The 24,672-nt window shown below is 48.7% G+C and overlaps 1 protein-coding gene across 8 annotated transcripts in view; it reads right to left on the bottom strand.

Moving 5' to 3' along the window:
• Positions 1 to 745: 745 nt before the first annotated feature.
• Positions 746 to 24,672, bottom strand: part of bahcc1a (BAH domain and coiled-coil containing 1a) — a 30,564-nt gene continuing 6,637 nt past the window's right edge. For 2 of the 8 annotated variants that reach the window (XM_028986151.1, XM_028986152.1), the window contains exons 3-29: positions 19,724 to 19,906; positions 18,655 to 18,780; positions 16,443 to 18,572; positions 15,244 to 15,310; positions 14,968 to 15,161; positions 14,256 to 14,408; positions 13,707 to 13,891; positions 12,521 to 12,794; positions 11,548 to 12,435; positions 11,002 to 11,168; positions 9,585 to 9,721; positions 9,398 to 9,505; positions 9,101 to 9,206; positions 7,977 to 8,061; positions 7,736 to 7,888; positions 7,488 to 7,655; positions 7,230 to 7,408; positions 7,070 to 7,135; positions 6,900 to 6,990; positions 6,705 to 6,822; positions 6,199 to 6,274; positions 5,521 to 5,629; positions 5,275 to 5,391; positions 4,969 to 5,061; positions 3,385 to 4,421; positions 3,050 to 3,286; positions 746 to 2,959 (exon numbers count right to left, since the gene is read on the bottom strand). In XM_028986151.1, coding sequence (XP_028841984.1) covers positions 2,750 to 2,959; positions 3,050 to 3,286; positions 3,385 to 4,421; positions 4,969 to 5,061; positions 5,275 to 5,391; positions 5,521 to 5,629; positions 6,199 to 6,274; positions 6,705 to 6,822; positions 6,900 to 6,990; positions 7,070 to 7,135; positions 7,230 to 7,408; positions 7,488 to 7,655; positions 7,736 to 7,888; positions 7,977 to 8,061; positions 9,101 to 9,206; positions 9,398 to 9,505; positions 9,585 to 9,721; positions 11,002 to 11,168; positions 11,548 to 12,435; positions 12,521 to 12,794; positions 13,707 to 13,891; positions 14,256 to 14,408; positions 14,968 to 15,161; positions 15,244 to 15,310; positions 16,443 to 18,572; positions 18,655 to 18,780; positions 19,724 to 19,906 — 7,457 coding nt within the window. In that variant the 3' untranslated portion in view covers positions 746 to 2,749. Of the gene's footprint in view, positions 2,960 to 3,049; positions 3,287 to 3,384; positions 4,422 to 4,968; positions 5,062 to 5,274; positions 5,392 to 5,520; positions 5,630 to 6,198; positions 6,275 to 6,704; positions 6,823 to 6,899; positions 6,991 to 7,069; positions 7,136 to 7,229; positions 7,409 to 7,487; positions 7,656 to 7,735; positions 7,889 to 7,976; positions 8,062 to 9,100; positions 9,207 to 9,397; positions 9,506 to 9,584; positions 9,722 to 11,001; positions 11,169 to 11,547; positions 12,436 to 12,520; positions 12,795 to 13,706; positions 13,892 to 14,255; positions 14,409 to 14,967; positions 15,162 to 15,243; positions 15,311 to 16,442; positions 18,573 to 18,654; positions 18,781 to 19,723; positions 19,907 to 20,658; positions 20,806 to 24,139; positions 24,183 to 24,672 lie in introns of those variants that run through there. The other 6 variants (XM_028986156.1, XM_028986157.1, XM_028986153.1 and 3 more) reach the window with 6 other exon arrangements.

Below are 24,672 nucleotides of genomic sequence, written 5' to 3'. Positions count from 1 at the left end.
CAATAATTATATATGAACCATTTTGTAATATTTATTATACATGTATATTTTCATTTGTATTGCATTGTGCTGCATGAGAGACACCAGTGGACGGAACCAAATTCTTTTTCTGTTTTAACATACTTGGCCAATAAACGTGATTCTGATTATGAGATTAAAAGACGTTCTAATCTGCAATTCCCAGATTGCTCAGCAGCTCTAAGACCTGCAACATGTTGACTGAGTTAAGAAAAAAAATATAATTTTTTCAATAAATGCACTGGATTTGTACAGGCTGCGGCGTTATGAAATGAGACAACGAGTGATGTTTAAAACCCACGTAGTCCCCAAGAACAGCTAAAGTCAGCAGAGGCAGCAAAATCCCTGATGGGACCAGTCTCTGGAAAATCGACTGGACGGCCTGCAGGTGGCGCAGCAGCTTCCTGCCCGGGATCTAAGCAACGTTAACATTGGCATTAATCGCCGTCTCTGCCGCTAGCCCATTTGGATAAATAGACAAACCGTTTATCTCATTCTACGTAACGGGTTGGTTAGATTGAAGGACTGAAAAAATGACTTATTTTGCATATATTTAAATATATATGTGCTCTCCTTGTGAAATGAGCAGATTTAATTAACATGGATGGCTGCTGGATATGCTAACTTTCAGTTTCTGAACAGAACCTCATTCCAATACTGAAAGTGGGATTTATTATTCTGATTATTATCCAGGGAATGACAACGAGAAGCGAAGTGAATTACGGCATGATTTTAAAACTGATATTTATTCATAAGCAATATATAAAATAGCTTAATACTAAAACACGTTTACAGTTCAATATCCTTAAAGTATTTGTGAAAAATATTTACTTACAAAACATACTTTACAAATATACAAGATAACTTAATTCTGTTAAATATAAGCATCGTGGTTCTTACATTTTTTAAACAGTTTAATATGTCCACAGTATTATTCTTATTATTATTATAATAACAAAAGCTGTATAAGATATTCAGGTGCATGTTTTTATTTCCAAAAGGTAACAATGATAACTGGGCAGAAATAACATTTCCATCGTTTATAACGACGTACACCTCCGGTCTGAAGCCACAGTAGTGCCACCCAACACAAACACATATTCACCACAACAAGCCAGCCGAACTGTCACCAACATTTCCCCGTGTCACTTCTCTGCAGATTCAAGTCAGAAGGAGAAACAACAGTTGGGCTATATTTATCATCTTGGGGACTTGAACATTAACAACACTTTTCTAACAGTAGTACAGTCATATAAATAATGTATAAAGTAGACTTTACATTTTTCAAAGAATTGTCTAAAATGTGGCTAAATTATGTCTTTTTTTTAATTATTATTGTTACGGCCCTTCATAGTTCATTCTTTCAGCCAGCAGGGAGCGGAGTAGACTGCTGCGGCGTAGACGTTACATGCAGCTATATCCGTTAATGCAGAGGGTGAGTTTTAAGGATGGTCGAGAATTCTGTCAACAGTGGAATGATGAGCAGTAATGTGAGGAACAATGTAGAGAAGGAATGAAGGTAAGCAGAGGTAAGAAGATAAAAAGACTACGCGTTCACCCAGATCAACTACGCGCAGCAAAATATATAGACTTTTTCTAATGTAAATATAATTTAATAGCCTACCAATAAAGGCCAATAAATAAATTTTAAACAAAATGCAAACCATCCAGTGAGAATGACACACACCCATGTGACGTCACTTGGCACAAAATGAACAAAGATTGAGGTTTAGTGCGATTGATTGTCCTTCCTTCACAGTGTCAAATGAGCATGCACTTTTACAGGTAAAGTTAGTATTACTGGCCTTTCGCCCATTTCTGCACATAGAGCAGCTTGAAAAATGAAGCGTTATCCAACTCAAAGCAGGGGGGGAAAAAACGAGCCTACAGTCCAATGCTCCAGTCCTTAATAATTGCGACTGCAATGCATATGAGCAGCGCTGTTAACTGATTATTACATGCAAAGGCTGCATGGAGCGCTATGAACGTCAGCTCCTCGACTACATAGGAAACGTTCGTCTTCCTTCCCTGTCCACCAAACGTCACATTTTGGAAATTGCACATAAATATTTTCAGCCTCCCGCCGCCGTCGCTGGACTGCAGCAACCTCAATTCACATAAATAAGAATTTGACATTGCTAATTCGATGTCAACGAGAACAACAAACGGATAAATAAAAGCCCAACTATTAGACGATTACTACCTCCTGTTACCTCAGGAACAATTCAGTGCATCAGACCCCACGAACAGTTCACCATGAACAAATCTTTGACAATAAAGGGGGCTCAGTAAAGGACAGAGAACAGGCATGAACAGATTTAACTTCACCGTCGTCTTCGTCTCATCTCTCCAAACCTGCGGTGAATCGTCTTCTGGTATAAAAATAATAAAATCACACTTATTTACAGTTACACAGATTCATTAGACGTGTATATATATATATATATAAAATATATTCTCTCTATCTCTCTTTCTTCGTGTAGATTTTTTTTTTTTTTTAAAAAGTGACAATTGTCCTATGCAATGTACACCTGAATTACAGGACAGGTAGGAGGTACTAATGTGCATGGCTTGACCAGGTTGAGTTCGATATATTTACACGTGATATATGACATTTGAACGACATGTGGTGGTGGCTGATGAAGAATGTCGAGGGCAACCAATACAAAAAACCGCGCAGTGTCGTGGGTAAAGACAGGCTGGAGGGCGTGGTCCATATTCAGTCCAGACGTTAGCACAGCCCAGACAAGCTCTCTGCTTCCACCAGCTGGCCTCTGCTGGGATCGTACGTCCCCGCCAGGTAGTAGACGTCCTGTAGACCGCCGCTGGACTTCCTGCTGTGGCGCGCGCTCTCGTACTCCTCCCGGCTGAACACCCGGCACTTGTGAGAGATGGTTTGGACATCGGTCTCATCCTCATGGCAAGACTGATACAGGCCATGCTGGCAGGGAGTTGGAGAAAAAGGAAAGTTGTTAGCCTAGCAGCACAGCATGCTAACATTTGCGAGACTCTTCCTGACAAACGTCCTCACCTTGTCTTCCCACTTCCTACTGCCTGGACCGATTTCGTCGGGATGGTAGAACCACTTCACCTTGACCATCATGTTTCCAGACCAGGACTCCCAGAAGCCAAGTATGTGGCCTATACAGGGCAGGCGGGTTCTCCTGGTGGACAGGAACACGGCGCAGTCTCCGACCAGCACCGTTTCCCTGCCGCACACCACCGCCTTGTAGAACAGCTTACGGGCGCGGCCCTTCATCCCTCGCCTCTGTGGTGCAGAGCAGCATTCTCTTACACAAACCCCGGCAGAAGCGCACTACCTCAACCCTCATCAGAAACCACGCCGAGACGTGGACAACGGCTCACCTGAGTGGGGATCCCGGCCCATCTCCACAGCTTCTTGGCCTGCAGGAAGTGGGAGTGGCACTCATTCTCAAGAACCTTATGCTTCTTATTCCGATGCCTGGGCGGGCTGGAGGAGGACGTGGGACGCTCCTTCCTCTTCTGGAGCTTGTTGGACACGGCCACCGCCTTGGCCACAAACGCGTGCTGCAAGTGTCCCGGCGCAGCGAGGAGGGGCGGGCGCTGGGACGGCGGACAGCTCTGCAGCAGGAGCGTGGGGGAGCTCTCCTCCTCCTCCGAGCTCCAGGAGGAGTCGTTGTCTGAGGAGCACGGGCTAGAGCTGGAGAGGGAGCCCGAGGAGGAAGAGGAGCAGGATGAAGAAGAGCATGAGGAGCCAGAGGGGCGGGACATGAAACACCCTGCTGTTCTGGCCTCCTCACTTCTCTTTTCATCCATGTTTGGGTTGGAGCCGAAGCTTCCCCAAACACTGCCGCAATCCGACGGCCCCACTGGTGGGGTTGGTTTCCTGCGGGGTGGGGCCACCTCGAGAAGCAGCTCCGGTCCTGTGTGTCCATCCTTGCGGTTATCCTTGACGAGCAGCACAGGGTGAGAGTACGCCTCAGATCTGGTCACACCCACAACGCCCCGCTGCTCCTGTAAGGCCTTGGCGTTCTTGGTCTTGGGTGCCATCACCCCTTCGTGATCCAGCTTGACGAGAAACTCGGACTTCCTGCTCCGGTGTGTCCCCGCCACTTCCTGGGACCTCTTCCTGGCACCAAACGGATCACTGCAGCCTCCTAAAGCAACGCCCTGACCGCAGAAGGAGGAATAACCATAACTTTTGGCAATGCTGCTGAAGGAGTCAACCTCAAAGTGGCTGCTGAAGATGCTTTTTGTAGCCATCGGTGCGGAGATGGAAAGGTGAGGCAGCTTTGGGTTCTTCTGCTGACTAAGCTGGAAGAGGTTTTCTGGGGCTCGTCTCTTTGGGGCTACAGGTGACCAGCTTGGTGTGCCAGCTGCACTCCTAAACACGTTCTTCACCCCTGAGCCTTTAGGTCTCCCTAGAAAGGAGGGAACAGACATGTGGTTTATTTCTTCTTTTCTCTCTACATTTAAATCACTTTCAACGTTCAGCCCTGTTCTCTTCTTGCATGATGATGAAGATGAGAACCCTTTATTGCTGTTGTAATATGCCATGTCAATACAATACGGCCATCAACCCAACCATACATACACACAACACAGCATGACACTGGGGGGACAGGTCAGGAAGATAGGGGAAACGATCAGAAAAGCAGGCGGGGGTTACATGAGGAGAGAGGAGGAGAATAAGAACCTCCCAGAGTGAAAAAAAAGCAACATGAGCACATAGAATCTACATAAAAAGTAAACGTCATTCGCAACAACGGAGGGAAAACGGACAGTGACTGTAATCCCGCGTAAACGGGATTATGCATAAATGGCATTGGAGCATGGCTCTTGAATGAGATCTTATGGTGCCCTCTTGTGGAAGTAGACATGTTAAGCAAGAAAGTCCCAGTCCTCACAAGCAGCAAGCAAGTTTGCATTCTGTTTAGCTTTCCAATCATTGGGTGCACCAGATCTTACCTGGCCTAGCCTTCTTCTGAATGACAGGAGCTGAACATGGACTCAGTCCCAGTACTTCTTTGTCATCCAGCAGGGGACATTCTGGTGGTATATCTGTAGGTGAAGCGAAAGTGAAGTCACACAGCACACGTTACACACAACAAAATGTGTTCTCTGCTTTTAACTCATCACTCTAGGGGAGCAGTGGGCCTTACCCGATAGGCCAACCACTGCCCAACACTACAGCAATGGGGAGTAGAATTCACTTTGTACAGAATTTATATGAAATAACTGCGTTAATGTGCAGAGCAGCGATATGTGACTCACATTTGATCTGATAGCCAGGGGGCAGCAAACGGATGTTGTGGAGTGATATCCGGCCCCGGTCTCCATCGTCAAACTCCACCATGACTCCGCCCACCTTCCCAAAAGTCCCTGCAACTCCTACAGAATCACATAATAACTCCTGTGTAAGTAATTCTGAGTACAAATCACCCCACATATTGTGTTTGTGTGTGTGTGTGTGTGTGTATATATATATGAAGTGGAATGTAGTATGCAGATGTTCCTCACCTTTGCCTACATAGCCTGGGTACAGGCAATGGCTGCGCTCACTCCAGTATGCACACACACGTGTGCCCTCTTTCAGCGACCCTTCCTTTTCAGGACACACATCCAGAACCTCCAGAACCAAACAAACAATTCTTACCTTAGTCTTCAGGGAAAAAACAGCAGCTAATAGCTCAATTATATTATATTATATCAACTACATATCAATAAAATACTGCTTAAAATTTATAGTATGATATTAAATAGATATTACACAGGTAATGTATTAAAATATGAACATTGATAAAATTGAGGGAATTTTCCCTGGTTCTAAGAATAGAAGTATTTCTCTATGTCTAGCACAATAACCACGCTAGAACATAAATACGATCTGTACCATATATAGTGGGGCAAAAAAAACTTTGGCATGAACACTATATACTACACATACAAAATACTTATGCACAATTCTTCAATTAAATTCTTTAGAAACCATACAATGTGATTTCCTAAAAATTTCCGACCTCTCTCAAGTGGGCCAACTTGGACAATTGGTGGCTGCCAAATACTCTTTAGCCCCACTGTATGATTAATAGAGTTTATATTATTATTTAATGTTATTGTTGATTGTTAGCGATGTGAATATCTCGATGTATAAGATAAAACGTATTGTGCACACACACACAGAGAATATGAACGCACCGCTCCATGCAGAAGCTGTTCCTGCACGTAAATTCTGGGCTGAGCTCCTCGCTCTCCTTCAATGAGAACACTGTACCTGCATACAGAAAGGATGGAGGCTTTACCATAACGGCACTTATCCAGAGTGACTTACCATCAGTAGTTACAGGGACAGTTTCCCTGGAGACACTCAGGGACACAATGGTAGTAAGTGGGGTTTAAACCTGTAACTTTGTGGATTTCTGGTTCATTGGATACTACCACCCAGCATGTATTTGACTCTCACATATCATGTTTTCCTTAGTTGTAAAAAATTGTGCTATGATGTAATCTGATTAGTCCGCACTACTGGGTACTACAGCAGAAATTTCATTTTTGGAGACATAATGATGTTTTTAATGATGATTTTTTTTATTTTCGTTGTTGTGGAGATGAACTCAAGAAAATGTGGCAGCTGTGAACCTAGGTCCCTTTCGACTTCTATCACAAGCGGCTGTGGTGCAGGGTTCAGGGTGGCTGATACACACAGATCTGGCACTTGGAGTTTGTGGACGCGAGCGGCGTAGAGAAGTTCGTCCTCTTTGGAGATCAGGATCTTCAGGCCGTCTGCTAGGTGGTCTTTGGTCAGCACACAGTTAGGGAGGACTGTTCAAAAAACACACACAATGTGGTTTCAACAAACAGTTCCAAAAGTAAAGCATTGTACATGTGTGTGTACCTACCCTGGTCTTCCTCCTCTGAAAAGCTGCTCTCCTCGCCCAAGTCTTCATCTGATGCCAAACCAAACTTGAGGAGCCGACTCACCGCTCGACACTGTCGCAGTGAAAATGACACATGAACACACACGCATGTTTATAGCTGTGAGGAGCAGCTTGTGTGCTTTTCTGCTCACCGGCCTCCCTCTCCTCCTCTGACTCCTCAGAGACACACTGGTGAGTTGAGCCCAGTTGCTTCTCCTCTGAAACACCACAATGCAGAGAAGTGCATGTGAATGGGCTTTTTTAAACATTCTCTTGAACCACATTACCCACGATGCCCTCTGTTTCACTGACCTTCAGCGCCGTGCTCCTGCGTGTAGCCCTCTCCAGCCTCTCTCTGCTGCTGGGAAAGGTCAGGAGGTCAGGCGGCTCGCGGCGCCGCCTTCCTCTTCTCCGCTGGGGTGCGGCGACCTCCCTTGGCCTGTAGGGAGCCCTCCTCCTCACCTTCACTTCCCCTTCGGAGCCACACAGACCTGCAGTACACCAGGAGGCGTCAATTTCACTTTAATCTACAATATTGCAAGCTGTCACCCTGTTCCAGTTGCATTTTACCGTAGTGTTGCCTTTCTCTTTTGTTTTGTGCTTTCTGATAAGCCTCCAGCTTCACTACAGAGGATGGGGTAGGCTCGGCCACAGCTGAGGCTGATGGGAAATCTCTGGAAGGAGGCGCTTTTAGGTCCTTTTCATCCTCACTGTCGTAGCTGTCGTCTTCCTCCTCTTCTGGGAACATGACAAACATCTGAATGAGGAGCAGCTAACAACCACAACACCTCGGGACACACAGTCACGGTAAGACTCACCCTGCGCTGAAGACTGACTCTCAGAGGGCGACATCGCCCCCAGTCTGCTGCCTGACTGATGGCTGGCCCTGGAGAGCTGCGAGGACGATGACAACGAAGCGGTACTCTTCCTCCTGTGCGGGCTCTTGCGCTCTGTCCGGCTTGGCCAGCTGTCTGCGGACACATTCCGAAAGGCTATTTTTAGTCTTAAACACACACATTAAACGGCTCACAGTGAAAAGTGACGCGTGTCTGTAGTCACCTGTGTCACTTTGGTCCTCGGACTCGTTGGCCGTGTTGGAAAGCTTGTCCGCGGCCGACGCCTCAGTCGAGCCTCGGCTTCTTTTCTGTGTGAGGTCACACAAGCGTGAGTGATGTTGCAGAGTTTAAAGGTCCCCTATTAGTGTCAGGATCCGGTCCGAAATGGGGGTTACTCCGGTCCGGGTCAGGATCAGGATCCGGACCGGAGTTTCATTGTTGTCCTGTGTAATGTTCCCTAATCGTTTTCACCTGTGTTAATTGTATAAAGCTGCCCTGTTCGTTTCTGTCCGCTGTCAGGTCTTTGAAGTTATGTTCCGTGTTCACTAGTGTCTTCGTCTCGGATGTCTCCCCTGTCCTGTGATTCACCATTAAACCCCTGTTCCGTGATGTCAGGTGAAAGCGTCCTTCATTCCTCGTCACTCCTCGTCCTCCTCTCCGTTCACCCGCCGCGTCATGCCCACATGGACGTGACAATTAGGATGTTTTGTAAAAAATTATTAACCAACTGGACACTCACATTTGTGCACATTTCAATCCATGGTGGTCCGTGGAGTTACTTTTGTAGGGGAGGGGCGGACAAAGCATGAGAAAGGGGAGGTACCCTTTCCCCTTATGACAACATAAGACGCTTCACACCTATCGCCATTTCTAGCCACTGCAGGACCATAGACGGGCTAGACGAACTTGTATTAATGTTAAATAATCTCAAGAGTGTGACATTTTCTTAATAGGGGACCTTGCAAAAAAAGTTTTTCTATTTTTGGTTCTGTGTGGTCTCTGTTACAAAGGTTTTGAGAAACCTACTCATTTGTGGGTCTTTTCTTCTTGAATTTTTGTTTTAGAATAAAACAGAGAAACTCAATTACTCAACAACACCCACAACCAAAACCAAAAAGCCATAATAAACAAAGGAAAAAGACTCTCCCATTCAGAAAACCGAGACCTTCACAGTCCTTGCTGAAGTCGAGACAATGAGGACGGATGTTTCTTGTGTGCGGAGCAGTCATGAAGGTAAAGAGAGGTCAACTCTAAAGAATCTTTGTTTTCTTCCGTTAAATGTACTATATTGTCATATGTCATATGTCATGTGCGTTCACAGCCTCCGCCGAGAAGGCGTGTCCGAACCTTAAAATGTACCTCTGCCGCGCCGAGAGGTCCGAAGCTCTGGCCGCTCAGTTTTCGTCTCTTCCTCTGGGAGCTACGGCCCACGGAAAGGCCCGCAGCCAACAGCCTGCCGGTCACAAGACAACAGTGCTTTATCCAAACAGAATTCCCAGCGGGAAAATTCACGGCAAGCGACCGGTGAAAGCATCGAACCAGCGAGACAACAGGATTCTCAAAGTTGGCAAAAGTCTCAAAATGTTTAGTGCAAAAAAAAAAAAAAAACGGCTGTTGTGTCAGCACCTCATGTTAAATACTCACTTTGCTTTCCTCGGCGCGTCGGCTGGCGCCGCCGGGCTGGTAGGGGTCCGGCGCTTGCGGGGGCGGCCGGGTCCCCGGCGAACAGGGCTGCGGGGAGCTTCCTCCTTCCTGCGCGCACAACAGCCATTACAGTCAACGCCGGGCCGGCGTACAAGAGAGCGTGGACAAAAGGTGCGGTGGTGCTCACTGGTTTTCGTCCTTCCGCTGCAGCTTGGCGAGCTCCCTCTGCTTTTCTCTGTAACGCTGCTGTAACTCGGCCAGCCTCAGCCGAATGGCGAGCTCCTGTCCATCAACCGCCTCCATGCCAGCCTTCGCTTGGCACACCTATAGTGGCACGCACACACACACACACACAAACACACACGCACACATGCACATGCATATTAGCCCAGCCGAGGCCCCATTTTTCAGCTAGTTTTTTTGAAAAGATATAAATGTTTTGCTAGTTTGTTCAGAAAATCATGGTATTCTACACCAGCATTGCAATGCCATTGTTTGAATGAAATGCCTCCTGTCCAGCGAAGAAGACATTCGGAATTACACGTAGGTTGATTCGGCTAGTGCGAGCGGGGAGGAAAGCGGGGAAGTGAGATGGAATGCAGGATGCCCATGACGCTCAAAAACCTCCTGCAAACCCGGCCGGACGTATATTTCCAGGCCTCAAAATGAGGACGTGTCTGGGGAAATAGGACATCTGGTCACTCAATTTTAACACTTGCAGATTGTGCAGCTCACCGTGCTGTTTGTGTGTGTAGAGTGATGTGATGTGATGTGTATCGGTCCCCTACTGCCTCTGCTGCCGTGGCTCTCCTCATTTTTTTAGATTCCCCCCAATGCACCCACATTTCCACCCTTTTTATGAAGTGGCTATAATAATTGGTTAAGTCAATGAACTCACGTCAGCGTAAGCCAATCAGAGGCAGAGATTGCATTGTGTTTACATTTACAGCATTTGGCAGACGCCCTTATCCAGAGCGACTTACAACGTGCTTCCATGTTACCATCGATGAAGAGATCAATTCCGGTTCACTAGGACCCCCAACTATGAATACAATCTTTTTATTCACTCTGTTGTAAATTCTGTACACAAGTTCGACAATAAGAAAGTTACAATTTAATCTAAATATTCTTTAAAGAGGAAGGTCTTGAGCTGTCGTTTGAAGGTGCTCAGTGACTGAGCTGTTCTGACCTCGAGGAGAAGTTCATTCCACCACCGAGGGGCCAAGATGGAGAAGAGTCTAGATGAGCGTCTTCCTTTTACCTTCAGAGATGGAGGGACCAGGCGAGCAGTACTGGAGGCTCGGAGTATACGAGGTGCAGTGCGGGGTGTAATAAGTGTTCAGAACCGTGCACACGTGACACTCGACTCAGAGGTCGACGACACTTCTGTTAGTTCAAACTTCAATTTCAGATTTTTTTTCCTTAATTTCATGTGAAATGAAAGATTAGTTGTGTTGCACGTGACACAAGCATGTGGACATCTGAGCTGCAATTATTGTCATATCATAGTTAATATAAATAATATATTAAGGTACCCGTGATAAAGTCGTTATGCTGTGCTGTGTGTGTGTGTGTGTGTGTGTGTGTGTGTGTGTGTGCTTTACCGGCTCGTGGTGAGGGGTCCAACTAAATTTTCGCCGCAGATTAAGGGTGCGCCGCGCCGAGGAAGGATTCCCAGCGTCCCCCATCTTCTCCGCCGAACCGAGCTCCAGGGTGCGAGCTACTGCCAGCGTTGCCAGGCTACGCAGGTCAAAGGTCAACTGCTCATCACCTGGCGTGGTAGGGGGGAAAAAAAACGATAATGGGATTTACGCGTAGACGGGGCACGGGATGGCCACAGTCTTCTGATATTCATCCTAAAGCAATAATTTACTCGCGAGATGAAGAGAGGTTCTCGTAATGGGAGCCGACACATTAAATAGCGTCCCGCGGGACCGCGTGAGGAATCACGGTGAATCGCAGCTAATTGCCTAATTAACAGACAATCCTCCAGAGTCCCTGAACTAAATGGCAGCTTCTGTCATTACAAATCTGCTCTGTATGTACGTTTTTTTTATTTTTTTATTCCTCTTTGCTTTGAGCGATATTCTTACGGCTGTCGGACTGGGTCCTGCCAGCCCGACATGAAGATGGCGGCGATGCCCTCTCACCCTCGCCGCTGTCGCTCACGCGCTGCTGTGACCGCAGCTCCGCCAGTTCACTCAGCAGCTCCATGCCACGGTGCGGGCGGCGGTCAGGTGTGGGCGGAGCTGGGGAGGGTGGAGGCGCGTCCCCACAGAAGGCAGCCGCTATCAGAAGCTCCAGGCTCCAGCAGCTGAGAGACGCGGAGGTCTCCTTGGATATGGGGCTGTCCAGACATGGTGCATCGTGGGAAACGCGTTCCACATTGGCCCTGTCCTCCGGCTCTTCCCGCCCATTCTGCTCCTCACAGCCAACTGAAGGAGGACCAAAGGTCATCTCAGGTGTTACAGGTGGAATACAGGTCACATGGGCTTCAGGGGTTGCCATCAGGTCTGAGGTCACGGAGGGCTCGGGGATATGAGTGAGGTCAGGGGTCAATGCAGAACAGGCAACAGAGGGTTCAGAGTCCACCAAGGTGTCGCAGATCACTGAGATCTCAGCAGGTTCACAGGGCACAGCAGGGTCAGAGTTCACAGTGGAGTCAAAGGTTACTGGAGACGCGTGGATAATTGCAGGGTGGTTGTGGGTCATTTCTTCTGTAACCTCTGTACTGATGGGATGGGGGGACGGGTGATGCTCTATAGGAGCACAGCATCCAACAACCACACCTTCCAAAGGCGCACCTCCCGTGGAAGCAGCCGCCAGCTTTTCATCCTCGTGCTGATGCGGGTGGGGTCCCACAACTGCTTGACAGTCAAACTCCTCTTCTAGGTGGGAGAGATTGGGCGGGGCATGCTCAGTAGGCTCAATCTGGACGGCATTCAGGTCTGCTGGCTCAGCCAACTGAATGGCTTGGGGGGAGGGGCCACCACGGTAAGACGCTGTAATTGGTGGAAAAGTGTACCCAGGAGGCAGGTCTGTTGGACAGAGGGAAATATGGTCAATTTCAGTCTGCTTGCATGAACTTTGCACAGAGACACACTACATCTTAATGTATATTACCAGGCTCCAGGGATTGTGGGTAATCCTGTGGCGGCTGTCCTTGTGGCTCTGCAGTTTTTGTAGGCTGGGAGGGCGTAGGGCTGGGGGCAGGACAGGGAGTGGACGGGGTGCTTTGCGGGTGTGGCCGGAGACAGGGTGACTGGCAGCAGGGCGTGATGTGGGCTGAAGCAGCGTTGGGCTGGCTGTAGTAAGGCGCAGAGGCTGGAGGACTCTGCGTGTCAGACAGGATATCTTCCAGCTCCACGGTGCCCTCTTCAGGCTTTCTCTGGACTTGCTGTGGAACGCAGTAACCCGAATAAATTAGGTTTTTTTTTTCTAGATTTGTAACAGTTCCAATGCATGTACATATATTTGATGTTCATAATTTATGAACATAAAATTAAAGTGTTCTGTCTCTGTGGTTTCTATTCGTCACATGTTAACATTGACAGGTTGATAGTAACTGGAGACTATGGGTCTTGAATGCATTTTAACATAACTCTAGAAGAAATAAGAAATAATGTTAAAATATGGGCATGTCCCTATGGATTATAAACAGCATGGTAAAAGCATCATTGGTGTTAGTAGAAGACCCAGGTTCAAATCCCGCTTACTACCATTGTAACCCTAAATTGCTCCAGGGGGGACTGTCCCTGTAACTACTGATTGAAAGTCGCTCTGGATAAGGGCGTCTGATAAATGCCATAAATGTAAAATGTAAATCATTGCGAAGAAGCATATGATTTGTAAATAAATGAGTCTGTGGGTTAGGGACCAAACATTTTAATATGCCTGATAGTATGAGCTTCTGTTACTTCTTTATGGCATTGACATTTTGCCACATTAAATTAGCATGACAGAACATCCATTGTTTTTTTTTTTTCTGTTTTATTGGAGCAAGTTGCTGCGCTATGAATAGTGAAAATCACGAGACAAAACTTACTAATCATATTTGTGGAAAGGTTTTGGTGTTTGGGCAAACCTACTGTATGTCAAACAAGCCTGAAGAGATTAAGCTCTCCTAAAAATATCCAACGACCAAGAAATAACAAGTAGCGAAGAAATTTGATTCTATACACTGTTAACAAGCATAAAAACTACCGTGGCAGTGCGGCGCTCCCTAGTGGCTATTCTGAGGATCCTGGGGGGGGGGTCAGCGTTTACGAAACAACTGTGTTCAGGTGCATGAATGTGCATTTTGTGTTACCTGCGTGTGGGCATTTCTGTGTTGCTGCTGGTTCTGATGCTGCTGATGCTGCTGCTGCTGCTGTAGGGCATAGAGCTCCTGCTGCCGCAGTAACTGCTGGCGGGAGAACACAGCGGGATGCTGGATGTGAGCGGGGCCTTGATGCCGGAACACCGGGGGCCACAGGGCCGACGAGTCCATCACGTCTACAGAGGGAGTTCAGACACGTTACAGGAACTCACATGCGCACGCACACAACTCTCAGTGTGAGAAACGACATGAGAGGCAACGAGTCTGATGATGGCTCCCGGCAGGGACACGATCTCATAGGTTATGGGAAAAACTCTTCTTGTGTGTTTGTGTGTGTGGTTTAGGAATTCTCAGCCCACGCCTTTAGTGTCCCAGAATGGCTGTATTTCATTTAATTCCACTTATGTTTCCCCAGGGAGAGATTTTGGGGGAGTACTTCCCGTCAGAGCTGGAAAGGATGTGTGCTGTGGAAGTGTTTCAGTGTGTTACAGCTGGACAGCTGACTGTGTCGAGGGGCCGAGAACAGAAGAGCCCTCATACCTAGGTGAGATGGCGGGTGGGCAGGAGGCTCCGAAGGCAGCATCACCAGGGCAGGAGGGTCCTGGGGTAATGGCAGCACTGGCTGCAGTGGCGGTGGCACTGCTGTGGGGAAGCCAGGAGGCAGAGTCTGGTGCAGAGCAGAGTGGCCGAGGCCTGCAGGAGGAACAGCGCAAACGTGAGAACAACCTCAGAACAGCTTCGCATCAGCATGCATGTCATGCAGTATTTACACTCAAGGGCTAAATACGTTTTTTCCTCGGTTTCCGCATAATTCTGATCTGCCTTACGACAGTGTGAATAGGAAAAGTGGACTCAATAGATTCAAATTTTTACAGAATGAATTCAGGCCTCATATGTGGAGATAAATTAGATACGATCTTTGCAGTTTAAACAGACAGGTTTACATTTATATTTATGGCATTTAGCAGATGCCCTTATCAGTAGTTACAGGGACCAGTCAGAGACACAATGGTGTTTGAACCTGTGGCTTTGTGGTCATCTGGTACATAGACGAGTGTCTTACCCACTAGGCTACTTCTGCATCGTCTATTAGTGTTTTTATGATGGTCAGGCATGAACCTCATATTTTAACAAATGCATGAAAAGTAAAATATCAAGCCATGAAAACCTAATCAACACATATAGCCGTCCAATCAAAGTTCTCACACCGTAGCATCATCTCTCTTGACAACAGACTGCATTGTATACTGACTGTAGGAGTGGCCAGACATCCAGAGGGAGGGGTTGCCAGTCTGTGCCATCCAGTGGTGGTGAGCGGAGTGAGCGTGTGCGCTGGGCTCTTGCAGAGCCGCCGGCCCGGCTGACCCCATGAGATGAGAACTGAAGTCTCCATGGCAACTGTTGGAGGGATGGATCCTGGCGAATTCCAGTCTTTCTTTGTTATCCCTGAGAAGACAGATGTGTGATGAAAGCTGACAGCTTAACGCAAAAGGGTGAAAGATCACCAAGAAACGTAAGGAAGGCTCACCTGATAAAGGAGTCCCTGTGTCCCACATGTTCCTTCGCTCTCCTTCTGTCGTCTTCAACAGAAGGATCTAGAGAAGCAGAAAGCAGGATAAACAGGAAAGAAATGCAACCGCTAGCTCAAAGCTTGTGCTAAATTAAATGGCAAAAATTAAACAAGACTAATATAAATATGTTTATAAATCTGATAATAAAGTCACCAGATGACAGGGTTAAAGGTCCCCTGACAATTTTTTTTTGTTGCTTTTATATCATTAGTTGTCCCCCTAATCCTGTATAGGAAGTCTCTTTCCAAAATTCAGCCTTGGTGCAGTTTTAGCCACAATGAGATTTCCACCCAACACGGTATGTGTAGCTTTAAATGCAAATGAGGAGGAATAGAGGCGGGACAAGGAGGAAGTTGAGAAGGAGTCAGTGGTTCTTCAGAGTCTTGCGTGACAGAACTAATAAAGAGCATTTACACCCATCACCATTTCTAGCCAATGCAGGACCATAGACAGGGTAGGGGAACTTGCATTAATGTTAAATAATCTCACAGAGTGAAATAATAGGGGACCTTTAAGGTGCCTTCATGAATAAAATGAAACTGAGGAACACAGCTGCACCAAGCCCTCCACTAACTCCTCCAACGGCTGTCAACTCTCTGGTTGTAAAACCAGAGTAAAACCGGGACGTCTTCTAATCTTCTCAGGGTGAGAATAAAACTGAACTATTGCTTTTAGCTCCTAAGCCACTGCTTCAGAAAGGGAGTGGCTTCTTCTGTGATATAAATGGATGCTCTTTCTCTTCATCCACAGAGGTCCGCCCACCTGCACTGGTTAGCAGTCAAATTTCATATCGCCTTCAGAATCCTCCTCCTAACCATACGAATGCCTCCATGTTGTGGCCCCTCAGTATTTATCTGGTCTGATGACTCCCATCTTGGAGTCTACGGTTCAAGGACAAAGGACTACCCTCCATCCTTCAGACCAAAGGACTACCCTCCATCCCTCAGTTCCCTTGACTCCTTCTCTCTGGAATACACTCCCCTTCGACATCCACAATGTCCCTCTTCTCTGGACATTTTCAAGAACCTGCTGAGAAACTATCTATTCACCGATGCCTTTGGGCTCCAATGCTAACCTCTGTGAAGTGACCTTGGGTTTCTAGAAAGGTGCTGTACAAATTGAAGTTATTATAATTACTACTACTCAGCAGTTGTACCTTTAATAGTTGACTGGCTCCTCCCTCTTCCCTGACTGTCCGTTAGGCAGCAAGGGGGATCCCTTTGCCTCGCAACAGCAACGGCAATCCCCACCGGTGGCTGTCGCACCTCCCCGTCGTTGTGGACCACCTCACCCGCGTCTCGAGTCCGCCCCCCGCAGTCTGGCCGTTGGCTGTCGTTGGTGGAGCCCCTCCTGGGCGCCAGGGCTGGTTTGCTCCCCTGTAAGGAGCAGCTGGCCTTCAGGCTTCCCAGGCCTCCAAAGGGGCTCTTCTGCAGATGAAGCGGTTGCTGCTGCTGCTGCTGCTGGCTGTTGTACTTCAGGTGGCCCTGTATGGCACTGTTGTCTGCTGGAGAGCTTTGGGCGGGAGGCCTGTGGCTCAGAACAGAAGCAGAGGTTGGGGCGCCAGCTGCTGGAGGAGGTGGGGGTGCTGGCGGAGCCATTGGTGGCTGAGCCTGGTGAGAAGCTCCAGCTGCAGCCGCGGCAAATGACTCCATGTATCCCTGGTGCTGCCGTCCAGTTTCTGAATGCTGGGGCGGGGTTGGCCAGGGCAGCACTACTGGCAGCTGGTGGCCATGTCTGCTGTAGCCATATGGAGAATTTGGGGTGGAGTTGTGGTTGGATTTAGGGTTCTGGTTAGGGTTGTGGTTCAGGTTGTGACTGTGATTGTGTGTGGAACCGGCGTTCTGGTTGTGGCTGTGGTTATGGTTGTGGTTAGGGTTGTGGGTCAGCTCTAACTTCCTCTTTGGGTCATGACCTCCACTGGCTTGAGTCGCTTCAGCACCAGGTGTCTCCGTCCCAGGTCTTCCATGCTGCTGATGACGTATCCTAGCAACCTTCTGCCCATCCCTCTGTAGAGAGCAGCTGACTCCGCCCACCCTCACATCCTGTGCCAATGGCTTCCCAGGCAGGGGTGAGAGGTTGGGAAGTGGACCTGAAAGGGAGCAGTCTCTGTAGGGCTGGGGGCCGACATAGAACTGCTGTGAGTGGCAAGCTTTGGCCTGCTGGCTTGCCTGGTGGGCTCTGCTGGGGTCGGGGTCTGCGCTGCGTGACCGGGCAGGGGACGCCTGCAGGGGCCTGTGCTGCTGCTGTGGGAGGTGAGCTGGCTGCTGACTGAGGCTCCAGTCTGGACCCTTCTCTGCCTTTCTGCACGGCATCTGCTTCCTGGGCCAGGCATGTGGATGTCCCTCACTGGCGCCACTCTTCTCCAGGCCCTTGTCTTTGGCACCGACAGCCACGTTCCCTGACATGTGACAGCCGGGGCTTCCCAGTGGAAAAGACACGTTGCTCTTGTTGCCGTGGTGAACCACCGTTTGCCCGAATGGAGGTGCTGTTGCTTTCGGGTCCCTCGTGGTGGCACCTGGCCCATGTTCTGGAGTGGGTGGGTTGGGCAGGTGGCCGGTTGAGTGATGGTAAAGGAGGTCAGGGTGGCCATGGTTGTAGTGGTTGTGGGGGTGAAACTGTAGGCAGTGGAAGCTCCTAGTGTGAGCTGTCCCGGTGGCAGGCAGTGAGTGTGGGAGGGGGTATGTGAGTGTGTGCTGGATGGCTTGATCTCTAGGTACACACTCTCCTGGCTGCTCACTTATCCTCATCTCCCCTCTCACTCGCTCCCGGCATCGTACCCCTCCTCCCTCTCCACAACTAAAACTCTTGGCCCCCCCTTGACTCCCACAGTGGTTACTAGGAGATTTGCTGTTGAGCAAACAAGCACTGAGGGGTGTGGTTATGGCCTGTGGGGGCGGGGCAGCGACACTGTGCCCACTGTGCTCTTCCCTGCTGATTGGCAGATGAGGGACTTGTTGATGATGGCTGTGCTGCTGATGGTGCTGGTGATGGTGGTGTTGGATATGCGTTTGGTGTTGGGAGTGTTGATGCTGATGTTGGTTGCTTGCTGGGGGCGGGGCCTGAGTCTGCTGAAGCTGATGAGTTGGGTGTTGCTTTCGGTCCTTAGCTTCCTGTTTGTTGCTGATTGGTTCCTTCTGCCTACTAGGTGGTACCATGCGTTCTGGACCACCCTCCCTCAGTCCCTTCAGATTGGCCCCTCCCTCTGGCCCCGCCCTAGATATCGGTGGCATGCTGTGTTTGGTAGGGATAATGGGCTGTGATGTCAGGCCTCTAAGATAGAAGTTTTCTGAAGGTAAAAAACAATAACCGGGAATGTTATCGACAGACATACACGAGCTTTTCTCCCTTTGCCCCATGTATTAAGTTACCTTTTTGGGTGTCATAGAAACGGTGCTGTCCATAGAGGACACCACTGTTGGCATGGTGATCCAAGGGGCCCATGGGAAGGAAGGTGTGAGTGAGACTCCCTGAGAAGCGAGGATACCCTGTAGCTGCTGACAGAAGGGAGGCCAACAAAGAAGTACAATGAGAGAAAGGGACACAAAGGAAAAAAGCGAGACTAAGATAAGATGCAAACGCGGGCGGAATAAAGGCGGACGAGAAATGGGACGCGCTAATCCCCCGGGTCCACCGCAGCTGCTGCGGCCGCTCGTCCCGAGGCCCACCGCCGGCTTGACCGGTGCCGCCCCCGCTGGGCTTCTGAGTGCAGACGTGGTCCGGCCTGAGGATTCGGGAAATTAGGGAGCCCGCTTTGTCTCGGCTCACGGTGCGCCCCGCCCCGCTTACTCTCGCCCCTCGCGCCCGCGCTCACTCCTACAAATCGAGCGGGGAAGTCAGCGCCATAATCCCGTTTCACGGCGCGGCCTGCCGCCGCCGATAACGGGCGGGCGGTTCGCAGGGAGAGAAAGTGCTGACAAAAATACGACCAACGAGACGGGAAAGTAGGCTGACGTGCCGATACTGCTCGCCTCGTAGAGGGGTACTTCCTTTCTGCTTCTAGTTCGTTCTCCTGCTCTTCATTCATTCTACGTCTGGGCTACATTAATAATGGACAGGTTATGCATTTGATATATGCTTCCATTGTGCCCAGTCACACGTTAAAGCGTGGACTATATTAAAAACAATTACATTTACATTTACAGCATTTATCAGACGCCCTTATCCAGAGCGACAAACAGTCAGTAGGTACAGGGGACAGTCCCCCCCCTGGAGCAACTTAGGGTTAAGTGTCTTGCTCAGGGACACAGTGGTAGTAAGTGGGATTTGAACCTGGGTCTTCTGGTTCATAGGCGAGTGTGTTACCCACTAGGCTACTACCACCCATTAAACAAAAACAATAAAAGAAGGTTTTTTTTCTGCTGACCCCGGTCACGCGACTCGTATTTCTCCCCGACGGCCCTCCGGATATCGGCAAAACACGGAGCGCCGTCGACTGACCTTCGTGCGAGTGAGGGAACCAGATCTGCGATGCGCTGGAGTGGGGCGCTCCGCGGAAGGAAGGAGAGGAAGGTGACGACGGCGCTCTCGGGGGGTGCGGGGGGTGGGGGGCCGGCGACCCCAATCCTCCGGCGAGGAAGGAGCCCATAAAGGAGGATGACGAGTTTCCCACCAGTCCACTGCCTGTAACAGAGGGAGGTCAAAGAGTGAGAGAAGACACAAGGAACGGGACAGAAGAAGAAGAAGCTACAAACGGATCTGAAGGAATTAGTGGGGAGGGAAACCGGAGATTTTTTTAGTAAAAAAAATATTCCCACAACAGTTCATGAGGAAAACATGTGAGAAAATGATGCAAACACACAATCTCTTACTCACACACACACACACACACACACACACATAAAGAGTGGGGTTTGCTCCTGAGAGACGTGCGTTGCATTTGTTCTGCTTGGGAACTGTGGGGGTGATAATCTTCCAAATCCTCCCTGACTCCTCATCTTTCTCTCACTTTATGACACACACACACACACACACACACACACACACACACACACACACACACACACACACACAGCTAATAACTACAATCCAACTGTTTTAATCTCTCAAAGGCACCTAATCATAGAAATAATGACGCCATACATTTCTTTTACATACATTTGGATAGAAAAGACACTCCGAATGCAAAAGACCGAGAAGAATTTGAGCCTGAAGCCAACCATGATACGTCTCTCTCACACTCACACACGCCTCAGAATGGTTTCTGCTCTGACCTTACACGTTCTCTGGTCTTTTCCAGCTCACCGTGATGCTCCTTGGAGACGCTGAATAGCCCCAGAACATTTCTCTTCCCACAAATAGCCAAGGCCGCGCCGCCACGGAGGCCAGCCGCTTCGCTCCCTCCGCACAGAGAACGCGTCTCACGTCCTACTCACCGAGCAGCAGCGTTGTGAACATGATGGTCCTGATGCTCTGGAAGATGTTCTACCTCAGCCCAGACCGGTTTCAAACGCACACGCGCTCGATCGCTGGAGCCTCAGTCGTCCGGCGCTGACCGCGGTGCGAGAGTGCGCGGCGGACAGAAAGCCCCCGAGTCGAGTGTCGCCCAGTGACTCAGACATCAGGTCCCACGCAGCAAATTAGACTCAACTCTCCGTTGGCCGCCAGAGTCGGGGTGGGGTGGGGGGGGGGGGGTTTCCATAAATCAGGAGGAGGCATCTTGAAAACATTAAGGAAGTAGTAGCCAAACTCCTGCTGGCGTAGACGGCGCGGAGCAAATTAACGCAGCTTTTGGAAACCCCCAGGATTTAGGGGAGAAGGGAGGAAGACAAGTCGTCTCAGGGGATGAGGTTTGAAGGGTCGGATGAGGGGGTTGTGGTCGTTGTGTAGGTGGAAGAGGAGAGGACAGCAGGGGAAGGGACAATGAAAAGTATAGCTGGTCAACTTAAAGGTTATATATAATATACGGATGGTTATTATACATACAGTTCGGTCAGTGGCCGCTGTGTAAAGTGTGTATAAGTGTAGGGACACGTAAGATATGGTAGCCTAGTTTCAGACGGTGACAAAAGCATGGGCCGTCCCCCCCTTTTTAAGTCCGGTAGCTGTTATTGCAGCCACCAGGGCGGTAATGATAGACGAGCGGGGGCCAAAACCGCGATGCGAGCGACCATTCCAGAAGACACCCCCCTCGTCCATACAGGTGCAGCCGGCTCTCAATATCTTCCCAATGGCACCACACTCAGAAGAATCTCGGGAGGACTGACCGTGGACGGGGTGAGGAAGGGTGGTGCGTTAGGCAGGGCTCTTGCGCAGTTTTACAGAAGAATTTCCGCGACCCTTCAGTTTCTCTGAGGCACGTCTTCATGACCATGTGTTCTCCGAAATTTCTGTACGAATTTGGAAAAAAAGTCACCAAATTTATGACAACCCCAAAAAGCTCAACTTAGCACGTTCGCGCAGCCCAGGCCTAGGCCCAGCTTCCGGCATAATTTACAGGACGTTTAAAAGGAGACCTGTGCCTGCAGAGGTTCGGGAAAATGTAAATAATGTTCACTACATAAAGCCAGCAAAGATACTATAGACCTGCACTAGTTTTAAACGTTGTAGTTTAAGCGTTTCTAGGCCAGTATTACTGTACTCCATATTATACATTAACGTGGCAATCAGATTTCAACGACTTTTCCACGACTTTATATGTTTATTTCGTATTCAAAAACATGTTCAGGACCTAGAAGATGACATTTCCATGCTTTTAATGACCATAAGAACCCTAGCGCTGTCTAAAGCTCCCTTGTAGGGTGACCAGCTTGGGAATAAGAGGAAAGGGAGGTGGGGGGTATGGGGGTGCTGGTGAAAATTCCACTCGTGTAAGCAGGTTGGCCAGCGGTTCTTCGAAAGGCGGGAGCGAGCGTGAAATCGGTGAATTAGCACGAATGAAAGTGAAACGTTTAGGCAGCTCGAAAACACGAACTGTCCTAAAAAAAAAAAAACAAAAGCAATTTCCAGGCCTAAAAAAGACAGCGGGTCTTCACATCACACAATAACCATTCAGCTCGTCGTCATCTCAACATCCACAACCACAAACACTCGCACATCGACACAGGATGCGCCGAGCGGGTGGCTGGTTTCTCAGTCCGCCCCGGACGCTCAACCAGCACGTAGCCAACAGACGTGCGCCGCGCCGTGCCGTTTCCTTTCAAAGAAAAGGGTCTTGCTTCATCTCAAGGCTTTTCCGCACAGAGAAGCCCTGCGGCATCAGCGGCCGCTCAACGGGCCACCGGCATAATTTCCCCCTGGGAGCTAACAGCTCTAATGGACGTGAAAACCGAGCTGGCTAGCCGTTATCATTAGCTCTTTTTTTCTCTCTCAGCACTAACGGCGCCATTAGATCGCTAAGTGGGATCGTTTTGGTAGACTGCGTATAGGGTGACCTCAGAGTTAGTTAGCGGGGACGCTCGGAGCCCCGTCGGGCTTAGCAAACTAATTTGGAGCACGGACCGCTCGCCGTTTCTTTGTGTTTTGTTTCCTACGTTGCAGCCAGCCGCGCTAATCTTTAAAAAAAAAAAAAGAAATATGGCCGCGGCAATGACCTCTTCTGTTCACGGCGCTAAAACCCATTAGCCTCCAGTAGTTAACGTTGCTAGCGGTGGAAGCTTCGGCTCATTCCATGAGTCAATGCCCGTCACCACGGCAACGCAGGGATGACGGACACACAGAACTTAATGAGGCAAAGCCCACACACGAGTTTCCAGGGTGAGTCAAGCCTGTGCACAAACACCCACACACACACACACACACACACACACACACTTCATAGACGTGACCTAGTGTAAAACAGCACAGCGGGATTTCTATAGAGAAGGAGCGCTGCACAGTTTTTAATTTGACTTTAGTAAAGAAATTCTTCACGTGAACTAGGGCTGCACGATTAATCGAATTTTAATCGTGATCGTGATGTTGTCTTGTCTATTCGAGAAGATATATACATCAGCTCACTCAATCGCGCTTCTCTGATGGTACGAGTCAGAAATGCTTGCAGACTTTTGTGCCCCGTACGGCTATAATAACAAGCGAACAAAGAATCAATGCGGAACATATCATGAGTAAGATTTTATTTCATCATCTTGTAAGTTACGAAATTTTGTCTTCAACAAATAACGTTTTTTATTGTTACAGACCAGAGCATCTCTCTTCCCACCCCCACCCCAGAGGAAAGGCACCGCTTCTGTACTGACACCTCTATATATTGCATAATTAGTACATCGTCTATAGTTCTCGATGACTCTATACAAAATGCCTCTGTTTATAGACTTGTCCTGTCTATAGTTATATTTTTCCAAGAAGGTAAATGGATGTCTTTCACAATAAATCTTTAAAAAAAGGATTTTCATAGAGACCTGCCATCTCTTAAGCCGGAAAAAATCTGAAAGCCTTGTTCACTTACTGTTTGTTTAAAATAAAAATGTGTTTTACCTAAAATAGCAAATAATCGTGATAAATAATCACGATTACAACATTGATAAGAATAATCATGATTACCATTTTGGCCATAATCATGCATCCCTACTCTGTAGTAGCGGGATGTCCATCTTCACAGACCCAGGCTCACAGTACAAACGGGACTTCTTCAGCTCTTCTTTGAAAACGTAGTGAATAAATTGTCCACAGGAGCCATGAAGGGGACAGTTGTCATGGTGCCTGTCGTGCATCTCGTTACGAAAGAGCGACAACACGCACACCCTCAAGGTCAAACTGAGGAGATATGCACAGCCTGTAACACACTAACGGCACAATCTTTTGCACAATCAATGAATGCCCAAGCAACACGAGGGCACGCACGCACACACACACACACACACACAGAACACACAAAAACATGCAGCTTAAACATATAATGACATGCCAGGTCCTCACAATACCCTGCCATCCTCACAGCTCTCATTCATCTTGCTCGCTGTGCTATAACATGCGTGTGTGTGTGTGTGTGTGTGTGCAGGTGTGCCAGCAGGATAGGTGGAGACAGATGGAGAAACACACATGCACTTAATCACACTCATGCGTGCGCGCACACACATTTATTACGGGGGCGAAGAAAGGCAACCTGCCTTCTCTTTCTGCATCCATCCACACGTCTTTATTCCCCTCCTCCTCCTCCTCCTCCTCCTCCTCCCCTTTGTCTCGTGCTCTCGCTCGGCCGCGCCGCTGTGAGCGAGCAGGCCCGGCTACGGTTCTCGGTCCGCGCACCTGTTCTGCGCGTTGCGTTAATCCTGCCGTACTGACTGGCACATTCGAACAGATCGGCTTTTCTGGTTATTTCAGTGACGGTGGAGCGGGAATTCTGCAATCTCCAAACCTACCCGGTCGCACTACATGTTCATTCTCGGCAATTTTAACCTGCTTCTGTCAATTTTCAAAACACACACAAAGAAAAAGAACCACATGAATAT

Source organism: Denticeps clupeoides, chromosome 7 (genome assembly GCF_900700375.1).
Source record: "Denticeps clupeoides chromosome 7, fDenClu1.1, whole genome shotgun sequence".
In the NCBI taxonomy this organism is placed as follows: domain Eukaryota; kingdom Metazoa; phylum Chordata; class Actinopteri; order Clupeiformes; family Denticipitidae; genus Denticeps; species Denticeps clupeoides.
Note: the sequence above shows the minus strand (reverse complement) of the source record. Positions and strands in the feature narration are given on the sequence as shown.